General features: G+C 39.8%; 1 protein-coding gene across 1 annotated transcript; it reads left to right on the forward strand.

The window, feature by feature from the left end:
• The first annotated feature begins 172 nt into the window (after nt 1-172).
• Nucleotides 173-10972, forward strand: LOC129002555 (tRNA N6-adenosine threonylcarbamoyltransferase-like). The gene is made up of 6 exons (XM_054430443.1): nt 173-431; nt 1304-1525; nt 2377-2596; nt 3000-3178; nt 9616-9847; nt 10894-10972. The coding sequence occupies exons 1-6, from the start codon at nt 317-319 to the stop codon at nt 10934-10936; spliced, it is 1011 nt and encodes a 336-aa protein (XP_054286418.1). The 5' UTR covers nt 173-316; the 3' UTR covers nt 10937-10972.
• The last annotated feature ends 210 nt before the right edge of the window (nt 10973-11182 follow it).

The raw sequence follows: 11182 nt of genomic DNA on the forward strand, positions 1-11182 counted from the left end.
AACACAACAACAAGCTCGGCTCGAGTGTCTGACTATTTGGCATTGGCGGCTGCCGCTGCAGACGACGGCGGCTGGTTAGCATTTTTTGGGTTAGCAAACAGCAGACGTCCAGGTCCAGGATCAGCTGAGCCCCCTGCCTGGCCCCTACTTTAATATAGGAAGGGGAGCGAGAGGAGGGATGATGGATGATCCGAGGAACCCTCAGCTCAGCTTGAGCTTGAGCTTCTCACAGTCACGGTGCGGTGAAAATTCTAACCTAGAAAACAACTAGTATTTTAACATGGTCTTGTGTAAATAGTTCTATATTTTTCTCAAAATGGTGATCGCTATTGGATTTGAAGGAAGTGCAAACAAGCTTGGCATTGGAATTGTAAAAGATGGTGAAGTACTCTCAAATCCACGGCGCACCTACATAACTCCGCCTGGAGAAGGTACAGTAGGCCTAAGTTACTCTAGAAAAAGTGGTTATTCTAAATCCTACTTCAACATCTGAATGAAAATGAATATGAAAATATCGATTAATTGATTGTTGATTCGATATATCGTTTGGTTAGTTAGGTAAGGTCAACCTAACCTAACTAACCAAACGAAATATCGAATGAAACAATCGATAGTCGATATTTTCATTCGAATGAGTGTAGGACCTTAAGTAAAGTGCAGCCCTGAAATCATTAGGCTATGTCTTTTTGGGGCAGTTTCAAACCACCGAAAAGCTGCAACTTTTTTATGTTGAAATCTGGCACCTTTTGATTGTCTTGGGAACGCTGTAATCACTCAGCTATACCCAGCTATATTAGGCATTCTGTAAATTAAGGTCTCCAACAAGTTCCTGTCGTGCTAACTTACTAAGTACCGTAGGCCTATTACTATTCTGACCGTTCTCCATCCCCCTGTACTAACTTATCTGATAATGATTTGAATTGTCTTCGGACAATTGTTTCACCTACTGTCACCGTGTAAACCCGGCTTGAGACCCCTATTCATTGAAGTCCACACCAGTTGACGGACATGACTGGAGTAAAGTTTTCAAACTTAGAAGATGTGACGAAAGAGAGAAAGCAATTCACAGGTGGTGCATGTTTAGGCTGGATGTGAGTACTTCTGAGATTCGTTTGAAGTAGTGACCAGAGTTAGGCCTAGGGTAAACTTTAGAATGGTGTGAGACTTTGTTGTCAGTCAAAGATTGAGTTTCTGAGTGCTAAGTATCTTATTGTTTTAATGTTCCTTATGGCATTGTAATATGGTGTCATGGAATCCCACTTTATTACTCCTCCTTGAAGTTGAAAATGTATCTTACTTTTAGGGTTCTTGCCCAGAGAAACAGCCCAACACCACCGAGCCAAAGTGTTTGAGGTGTTAGAGGAAGCTTTAAAAGACGCCGGTGTTAAGCCTGAGGACATCGATGTCGTTTGCTACACAAAGGGACCAGGGATGGGAGCACCGCTGGTGTCTGTGGCTGTGGTGGCGCGAACAGTGGCACAACTCTGGAATAAACCAATCGTCGGTGTCAACCACTGTATTGGTCGTATCCTACTACAACAAATTTATAGGATTAAAATCCATTTTGTTAGATTTAGTATTGCTTCATCTGTAACAATGTAGGCCTATGCATGTTTAAATCACCGATCATGTAGGGAGATAGAGAAGTGCTTTATTGAATGCATATTTTGGAACTCATCCCTATGATGCTGCCTGATATTATGTGACTTATGACACCTGATTTCAATGTTCTCAAAAAGTGCCTGGTTCAAAAGGCAAAGGGAACGTACTGTGTAACTATTAAAGCTGCCAAGTTCCCTAGTTGGCTACCAGAGTCGCTCGCAGTTGTAAATAATAACATTAGTGATAGTGTCCGTGGAACTTGCCTAAAAATCCCTTGGAGGTCGGCCAAGAATTGCGTGTTGAGAGTTTACACTTTGTGACGGTCTGGAATATTTTGGCTTCTTATTCTGCTAATTTAATTTTTTCCTCAGTCAATTGGTCATAGCCTACTCCCTAAACCAGCTTTGGGGTGGACAGTAGACACCATACATTTACCAACCCTGTCCAGCAGTAATATAATTTATGTAGCCTTATATTTAAATTTAAGTCTCCAAAGTGAACCTTAAATCCATATTTCAGCAGTATTACTTCACAACCATACAATAATCCTAACAATTTTGTTTCACATTGTAATGTCCTAAACATCCCCGATTTTTGTTTTTTCTTCATATTTAATAATCTACGATCCCACTTGATTTGTCTTCATCTTCCTACACCTGTTGGTAAGAAGATGCCATGTATGCTTATAGTTTAATTCGCCATAAGTATTACAGTAATTGTGTTACCTGTTTGTTTTCATTGTTTCAAACTTCAAATTTCCTCAGCTTTGTTCAGATATAGAGATGGGTCGTCTGGTAACTAAGAGTAACAACCCTACTGTGCTCTACGTCAGCGGAGGCAACACACAAGTCATAGCTTATGCAAGACGGAGGTATCGAATCTTTGGGGAAACTATCGACATTGCGGTCGGTAACTGCCTTGACAGGTTCGCCAGAGTGATCCAGCTATCCAATGACCCGAGTCCAGGCTATAACATAGAACAGCTGGCCAAGAAGTGAGTGTGAATTTCAAACCAAATGTGGTACCTAATCAATATTTCGGCTAATTAGATTCTAGGGAAGATAACCTATCTTTATAAATATATATCGGTAAACATAGTCAAGCGAGCCTTTCACAAGGTGTGCCACTGTCAAAATTATTTTTTCTCTTAGTTTTTTTGGCCCTTTGATAATTGACAACATTTATGCTTTGTTGAAGTCGTCCTTCCAGTTCGGCTCAGTTAAAACATGTATCAGAAATAGGTGATTGACATCAGGACACTGTCTCAATCAACTATATTTATTTTAATTTCATAAAAATTGGCGATATATTAACCTAAATTGAAGAAAAAAAAGAATAGGTTTACCTCAAGTTTTAACTACTTGTTTCGTGAAAGTGAATACTTTCTTTATTTCCAGGGGTAAGAAGTATCTTCCTCTACCTTATGTTGTGAAGGGGATGGACGTATCATTCTCTGGTATTCTGTCATTCATTGAGGAACGAGCTGCGAAACTCATCGAGAGTGGCGAATACACTCCGGAAGATCTCTGTTTTTCTCTGCAAGAAACCGTTTTTGCAATGCTGGTTGAAACCACCGGTGAGTAAATTTATTTATTCCAGACACTGATGAATGAGATATAACTACCTGAAGCAGTGAGATAGTTTGTGTATGTGTATTTAAACACGTTCACTGCGTTACGAGATCCCGGGGTCTCGTATCGCACCTAGCCCGTGGTGCGGGACCGACAACTTTCTATTTTCCGTAAATTACGACATTGATATTTTGACCTACGATTATCGTAAATAAATGAAACTTGTACATAAATAATGTATTTTTATTGCTGAAACAGCTGGCATTCATGAAACAAACGAGATACATAGATCTCGTAACGCACTGAAGTAATAAACCTTTACTTTATTACGATACGAGACCTCTGGATCTCGTATCAAAAATAGTTGCTCCAAGCGCCACAGGTGGCGATAGTAGTCTAACATCAACAGAGAGCGCTAGGGTTATTTGTTGGTATATTGAAAGCTAACCTAATCATTGCGTTTTAGTGTGGTTAACTGTGTGTACACTGTTTATTGAGTTTTTGTAAGTATGTTTTCGTCCGATGAGGACAACCCTGACGACCCTCAAGTCCCTGACGATCCTGCTAAGGTGTACAATACGCGTAAACGACCAAAACTTATTGTTGTGAATGCCAGTAATAGTGCTTTCTTGGAACAACTGGTTACGGAAGGATTGGATGGGCCGGTACCTAGTAGTGCATTATCCGAAAGTAGTGACGATGAGCAAGAACTATGTGATTTCGATGGAAGCGATATTGAAGATCCTGACTATGTACCATCATCGGACGATGCTTCGTCAGGTGGCGATGGAGAAAACGATGAAGATGACAACTGCGAGATGGATGTGACAGCGATGACGGATGGGAGAACATTTCGTCAAGATTGTGACCAACGCCGTAAACTAACCGGCAGACATCTTGTCAACCACACACTCGGCGGAGGCGGAGACGATTGGACAATGGGCGAAGGCGGGGACGACGGAGCAGTCGGCGGAGGCGGGGACGATGGAACAGTCGGCGGAGGCGGCGAAGATGGAACAGTTGGTGGACGAGGTGAGGAAGATGGAACAGTCGGTGGAGGTGGTAGGGGCACGATCACGACCTCAGGTGGTACCAGCACATCGGAAGGACCTGACATAAACCAATTCGGGTGCTGTTGGGTCGAAGACAAATCACCTTTTACTTTACCTGAGACAGTTTATTTTGAAGAGTTTTGTGGAAATTCAAAAGTGAACATTAACGTTGACAACCCGGCTTCACCTATTGATATTTATCTCCACTTTCTAGACGAAGAGCTCTGGGACTACATGGCCCAAGAAACAAACAGGTATGCTATTCAATTTTTATCATCTAACCAACCTTCTGCAAAATCAAGGTCTAATGATTGGCTTCCCACAACATCTGCTGAAATGAAAAAATTCGTAGGTATTATGATTTGTATGGGCCTAGTTCAACTGCCGCACATCAATTTGTATTGGTCTAAGAATCCGTTATATGGTGTGAGGGAATTTCTGTGTGTGTGTCGATTTCGTTATCTTATCGCCAAAGATAGTTCAGCAGTGCTGGGTTTAAATTTCCAGGGGTCGATGTGAATCAACAAAATATTGTTGATGTGAAATTCCACTCAATATTAATTTCGTCTCGAATAACCTAAAGTGTCGATCGTCTGTGTTTAATCAAATTCCTTTATTGAAATGATAGGGTAACTCAGTGAAATGTGCGAACCAGTTGTCGCTATTCACTCATCATCGTTACCCTATCAGACGCGAGAGAAAACGTTGTCGTATATAATCTATGTGTCGTGTTATCTGTTAATTCAATTCTCGCGTTAGAATCTATTTCAAGAATTAGGTTCGATAGCTTGTACAGCTAGTTAGGATGCTGAATATTCTTCGAGCAAACTAGGATCGGTATCAAAGGTTATAGGACCAAACTAAACCTTGCTACGCTCCGATCGTTACCCTAACCCCACGCAAATGCGCTCTAAACAACAAAGAGGTTAAGGATATATAGCCTGCACAGCTAACTAGGATGCTGAATATACTTCAGCAATCTAGGATAGGTTACGGTAGGTTAATCGTTACCTAAACGCCCGTATACACCTCGGTCGCTACCCTAAACCCCACGCAAATGCGCTCTAAACAACAAAGAGGTTAAGGATAGATAGCCTGCACAGCTAACGAGAATGCTGAATATACTTCAGCAATCTAGGATAGGTTACGGTAGGTTAATCGTTACCTAAACGCCCGTATGAACCTCGGTCGCTACCCTAAACCCACGCAAATGCGCTCTAAACAACAAAAAGGTTAAGGGTAGATAGCCTGTACAGCTAACTAGGATGCTGAGTATACTTCAGCAATCTAGGATAGGTTACGGTAGGTTAATCGTTACCTAAACGCCCGTATGAACCTCGGTCGCTACCCTAAACCCACGCAAATGCGCTCTAAACAACAAAAGGTTAAGGGTAGATAGCCTGTACAGCTAACTAGGATGCTGAATATACTTCAGCAATCTAGGATAGGTTACGGTAGGTTAATTTGGATAACTAAGGCCCCCCACTATCCTTTAAAGATCCCAAATAATCAACAGGCTAACGCTAGCTATGCGAGCACTAAAACAGCTATCCTAGGCTATTTATAAAACAGCTATTTATATTCACGCAATCGTTCAAGTCAATCAAGTTGGATAATAATAATAAGTATTATTATTATACGAAATAAAGATGTTATTAACCAATCAGATGTTAGGCTATTATAGCTAGCGGCTATTCAGATCAAAATCAAATGCTATATCGCTAGTCAATGTCGAGGATCCAATCACTAACAACTATAATCAACGGCTAACTATAAACTATTATTCCGGTAGTAGATTCGGTGTTAACTTCGATAGCTATCGATTTCAATACGATCGATAGTTCGGATCATACGCAAAATAATAACAAAACGTCGAGCAGAACACTGTTGTGTTGTGCGTGGCAAATAGGTTATGTCGTTATTAAATCGTAAACACCTTATAGCTAATTGTGTCTCGTAACTCTCTCTACGTTTGAATTAAATACCAGAAATTTGTTAAGCATACAAGATAGGGTAGTAGGCTATAGAATGGCGTACACTGCCCAAAGGATGCTGCTTATACTTCAGCAAAAGGAGAGGTGTTTGGAAGGCAACATTGAGTTTATATGACGTTATATTACACCAGCTTAGGCTATTGTCACCCTCAAATTATATAGTTCTTCAATAACAACTAGGCTAAGGCTTAACCTATTAAATCACTCCTTAACTGCGATACAAGAGGGTTTAGGTAATTGAGTAGCGTGTTCTGCCCAAAGGATGCTGCTTATGCTTCAGCAAAATGAGGGATATTGGAAGGTGACACAGAGGTTATGTAATATAAGATGTGTAGGTAAAAATCCTTTAGAATACTCAATTGGCCTTGCTCAACTTTTGCTTTCCTCAATAGCCTAGTGTATGCTAACTCGTTTGGATTTTATATAGCTAGTCGGCAAAATTTCTTTAACTTCAAACTAATTATTTCACAATTTAAAATCTAAATTTAATTGCAAGAATACCAATTAATCACTGATCAAAATCGAAAACTTCGTTTATCGTGAACAAATTATCGTAAATCAACTATCCAACATCGATCGTAAATATCCAAACGCAAAACAATCTAATTTCCCTGAATCATAAAATGATGTCAAGTGGGCACTATACCTTAGAGAGAGATGTGTTGATCGGGTCACAAAATGGCACAGACTGTCCGGCGGCGCCCGGTCCCAGTGGTTTTGTTGCACGTCTGAGCCGGTCATGCGCAGAAACCAGTTTTGGCAGTCTGACTCGGCCTCGGCGGCGGCTACATCGGTGCTCGCGCTAACTACTTGAGCCTCGCCTCACCATGCTTAACCTCAAAATCCTTGGTCGTTTGTACTACCTGACTGATCCTCAGTTAAAAACCTTTTGTCTCCCGATTTCAGCCGTGATATGATAAAAAAAAGGTGAGGAGTAAAAAATCAACCCTTACAATGGAAACCCGTTGATTAAACAAACCATGACTAGAGACCGCTTCTTGTTGATAAAGAAGTTTTGGCATTTTGTGAATAATGAACGGATTCCTGACCAAAATGACCGTTTAGCTAAGATAAGAGTAATTGTGAATTACCTCAACTCAGCATACATGTATGCGTTGGAACCTGGCAAGGATCTTGTAATAGACGAAACAATGATACCATGGCGAGGGAGGCTTGTTTTCAAACAATACATAAAGAATAAGGCCCATAAGTATGGAGTGAAAGTGTATAAGCTGTGTACAGTTGACGGCTATACACTTAAAATGATTTTGTATGCTGGGAAGAGCACAAACAGCCCCCATGGGCACACCTATGATGTGGTTTTAGATCTAATGGGGGATTTTGAAAGTGACGATGTCCTGATTGAAGGATTTCTCAACAAAGGAAGGACCTTAATAACTGACAACTTTTACACTGGCATACCCATCGTCGAAAAACTCCTAGAACTGAAAACGAGGATGTGTGGAACAGTAAATGTGAACAGAAAGGGATTGCCTAAAGGATTGAAAACTAAGTTGAAAAGGGGCCAATGCATTGGATTTAAGTGCCAGCATGGTACGAAAGTGGTAAAATGGACGGACAAAAGAAACGTGACAATGGTGTCATCATCCCCTAATCATGACAGTACCCTAGTAAATTCAGGGAGAAGAAATAGAACAAATGAGCCGATACTGAAACCTAAGTGTGTGCTTGACTATAATAACGTGAAGAAGGGAGTTGACTACAGTGATCAGATGTCGTCATACTACACAACGTTACGAAGAAATCTCAAGTGGTATAAAAAAGTTGCCCTTGAGCTCATCACGGGAACCACATTGGTGAACTCGTGGGTTATTTACGGGAAGCTGAACAACGACAAAATGCCTATGCTTAAGTTTAGGGAATCAGTTGCTTTAAGCCTAATGGGCCTGGACGAGGCTCCTGTAAGACATATGACACCACCACAAAGAAAGAGGCCAGCTCATTCTCTCAGCAAATCAGAGGGTGAGGGAAAGAAGAAAAGGCGTCGTTGCAGGGGATGCTATGAGAAACTAAGGAAAACATCCTCTTCAAGAGAGGCTGATAAGAAAACCAAAACAGTGAACACCTTCTGCAAAGACTGTCCAGACCAACCCTTTTTTTGCCTGGAATGTTTCAATGAGAAACATGTGTAATTTTAATTTTAGTATTCAGTGTCTTTGAGAACATCAACATTTTATTCGTATGAAAAATATAAGAATCTTGAAAGGCTTATTTGACAAAATATTTTATTACTACAGTATATTTGTTTAGATATTTTCATTCAACACTTAAAACATTGGAAATTTTTATTTTGTATAATAATATTACACATTTTTACTATATTGCAATCCATGTTTTAAAATTGTAATGGAATAAATAATGTGCAAACATATTATTCATTTATAATTTTTTACCCTAGAATCAGCCATGAGAAAACGTATTATTATAAAAAGTTTAATTTTATATCTATAAAGTGATAAAATATTAATTTTATTGCAGTCGATTATTGTAAATAAATAGAAATCACATGTTTTATTGTAAATAAATACAAATAAATTATGAAGTATTACAAATGTGCGATACGAGATCTCGGGGTCTCGTACAATGACGTCATATTCAGTTCCTGGGCTGGCTGAAGATTGTCAACATTGTACTGGTTCAAATAAACAAACACAGAGCGCCCACTCTCCATTTATTTTGAGGTTATGATGCGCAAAAGATTACTGCGCAACGTAATCTCAGGGTCTCGTATCGCACCTGGGTAATCATAGCGGACGAGACCTATAGATCTCGTAACGCACCAGTGTAATAATGCGGGAAAATATATAACGCAGTGAACGTGTTAAAGCTGAAAATGAACTCAGAGTGAATAGTCAAATGGAGTTAGATAAACTATGTAGCCTTGATACTAACTCAGTGAGTAGAGTAAGTTGTTTTCCCCCCTACCTTGAAAACCTAGGGCACTAGTCTCAAGTCTGTATCCGTTGACACATTACTTCTGGCTAGGCTTAGAGGGTCACTACTTCAGGTCATTACTTCAGGCTATCACTTAGAAACTTTAGTGGTCATTGGCAGGATTTGAACCCAGGACCTCAGGGAACGAAGCCCTGTGCTATTACTAGACCATCTTGCTCCCTAGAGCCAACTGGATTGGGTGCAGGATTGGGTGTATATAAGAATTATTTATGAGCAGGCTGGTCTAAAGTGGTAGAGCATGGGATTTCAGTCCATGAGGTCACAGGTTCAAATCCTGCAAATCACCAATTGATTTTAACTTGGTGATAATGTTGCAACCCCTAGTTACTAGCCTGAAGTAATGTTAAAAATTACCTCCGGCTAGAAGGTAGTATTCTAGACTCAACAACAAAAAATATAAGACTTATTATCATATTGCAGAGAGGGCGATGGCACACACAGGATCACAGGAAGTGTTGCTAGTCGGAGGTGTCGGGTGTAACCTGAGACTGCAGGAGATGATGGGAGTGATGTGTGACGAGCGAGGTGCCAAGCTGTACGCCACAGATGAGCGGTTCTGTATAGACAACGGGGCCATGATAGCTGTGGCGGGGGCGTTGTTGTTCACCACTGCGGGGCCTACTCAGTGGGACCAGACCACGATCACTCAGAGGTAACACCTGTGTTCATTACTGTAGACTTTCAGTATGCTGTAAATGAAGCATGTTCAGATATGTTTCATGTAGGGGTGGACGGGTTTCAAAATGATAAGATTTGCCATGATCCTAGATATCCACAAACACAGGAGGAGATAATTACAATTTTACTGCTATTACGGGTTACATACAATAATGTCGGAGCAATTGCTAGAGGCAAAGAGACAATAAAGTCAAGAAATTGCTTTCGCTAAAAACTTTACTCAAGATTTTAATTACACAGACAAGTTTTTCTTGACTTCTAAAATAATCCTGTCTTGTTCCTGCCCCAAAAATCAGGATGGAAATAAAAATACTGACCCGATCTAAAAGGACAATTCCGTCCATCTTTAGTTCTGTGTTATGTCAATCCCAAATATGCTGATAATGTAATGTCTTTGGTCACAATATAAGGACTAGCAATAGCCTTAAACAATCCTCTGAAAAATTCCTTAAATTCAAGTTTACTTGAAGAAAGATGAAAAATTCAATTTTTTCTTTGAAGACGTTGACTTTGCTTTTGAATTTGTCTGTCCACATGGGCCTTAGGCCTGTGCGTAGAATTTATCAAGAAAAGCAAGGGGTGACTGAGTGGTACATAACAAAAATTAACTGCACAGTACCATAGTCCGTTCACAAAATTCAGGCGGTTTTAGGGGAAGATACAGCACTACTTTTTTTGCTTAAAGTATATGTTCCGGCTTATTGACGTTTTGGCAAACCCCAGTTGTTGAGATATTGAGGTAGGATCAAAGGGATGAAATAAATTTCTTCCCCTAAAACGGCGTAAATGTTTGAAGAGAATAATAAATTTTAGTGGTGGCAGTGGTCCGTAACCCACAATTTTGCTGCCTTAAAAAAGGTCTCACATTTTTTAACCATAAGCTCCCTGATTTTAAATTTTCAAGGCCAAGTAAGGTTTTTTTAATGTAAAATCTTTAAAATGCCTTCACTCCCAAATTATAAAGGCAAGCTGTTACAATACTTTGTTATCAAGTGTTCATTTCAATCTAATCTTTTACAGATTCAGGACGGACGAAGTAGAAGTTACATGGAGAGATGACTAAGATGAAGATTTTATTTGTAAAATATAACAATTTTTTTACCAGTCTTGCAAATTTTTACCTTTGTGACAATGGAATGGAATAATAGCTGTTTTGAGGCCTTCATTTGAATATCTCTGTAGAACAAAGTACTCATTGTGAAATTGTGATATTTTAAGATAAACGATGCAAGTGACATTTTCTACTGCGAGGGATATTTTGTTTTAAAAATACATAGGCCTAGGTTGGCAGCACTTATACAAGTGACTG

Source organism: Macrosteles quadrilineatus, unplaced genomic scaffold, assembly GCF_028750875.1.
Source record: "Macrosteles quadrilineatus isolate MER2022 unplaced genomic scaffold, UCM_ALF_1.0 Scaffold_9__3_contigs__length_116548681, whole genome shotgun sequence".
Taxonomy (NCBI): Eukaryota; Metazoa; Arthropoda; class Insecta; order Hemiptera; family Cicadellidae; genus Macrosteles; species Macrosteles quadrilineatus.

What these genes read in the sequence shown, in the direction of transcription:
- LOC129002555 (XM_054430443.1), top strand. Translation starts at nt 317, where the DNA reads ATGGTGATCGCTATTGGATTTGAAGGAAGTGCAAACAAGCTTGGCATT. An exon ending in CATAACTCCGCCTGGAGAAG is followed by an intron (nt 432 to 1,303) that starts GTACAGTAGGCC and finishes TCTTACTTTTAG; the next exon opens with GGTTCTTGCCCAGAGAAACA. An exon ending in AATGCTGGTTGAAACCACCG is followed by an intron (nt 3,179 to 9,615) that starts GTGAGTAAATTT and finishes ATCATATTGCAG; the next exon opens with AGAGGGCGATGGCACACACA.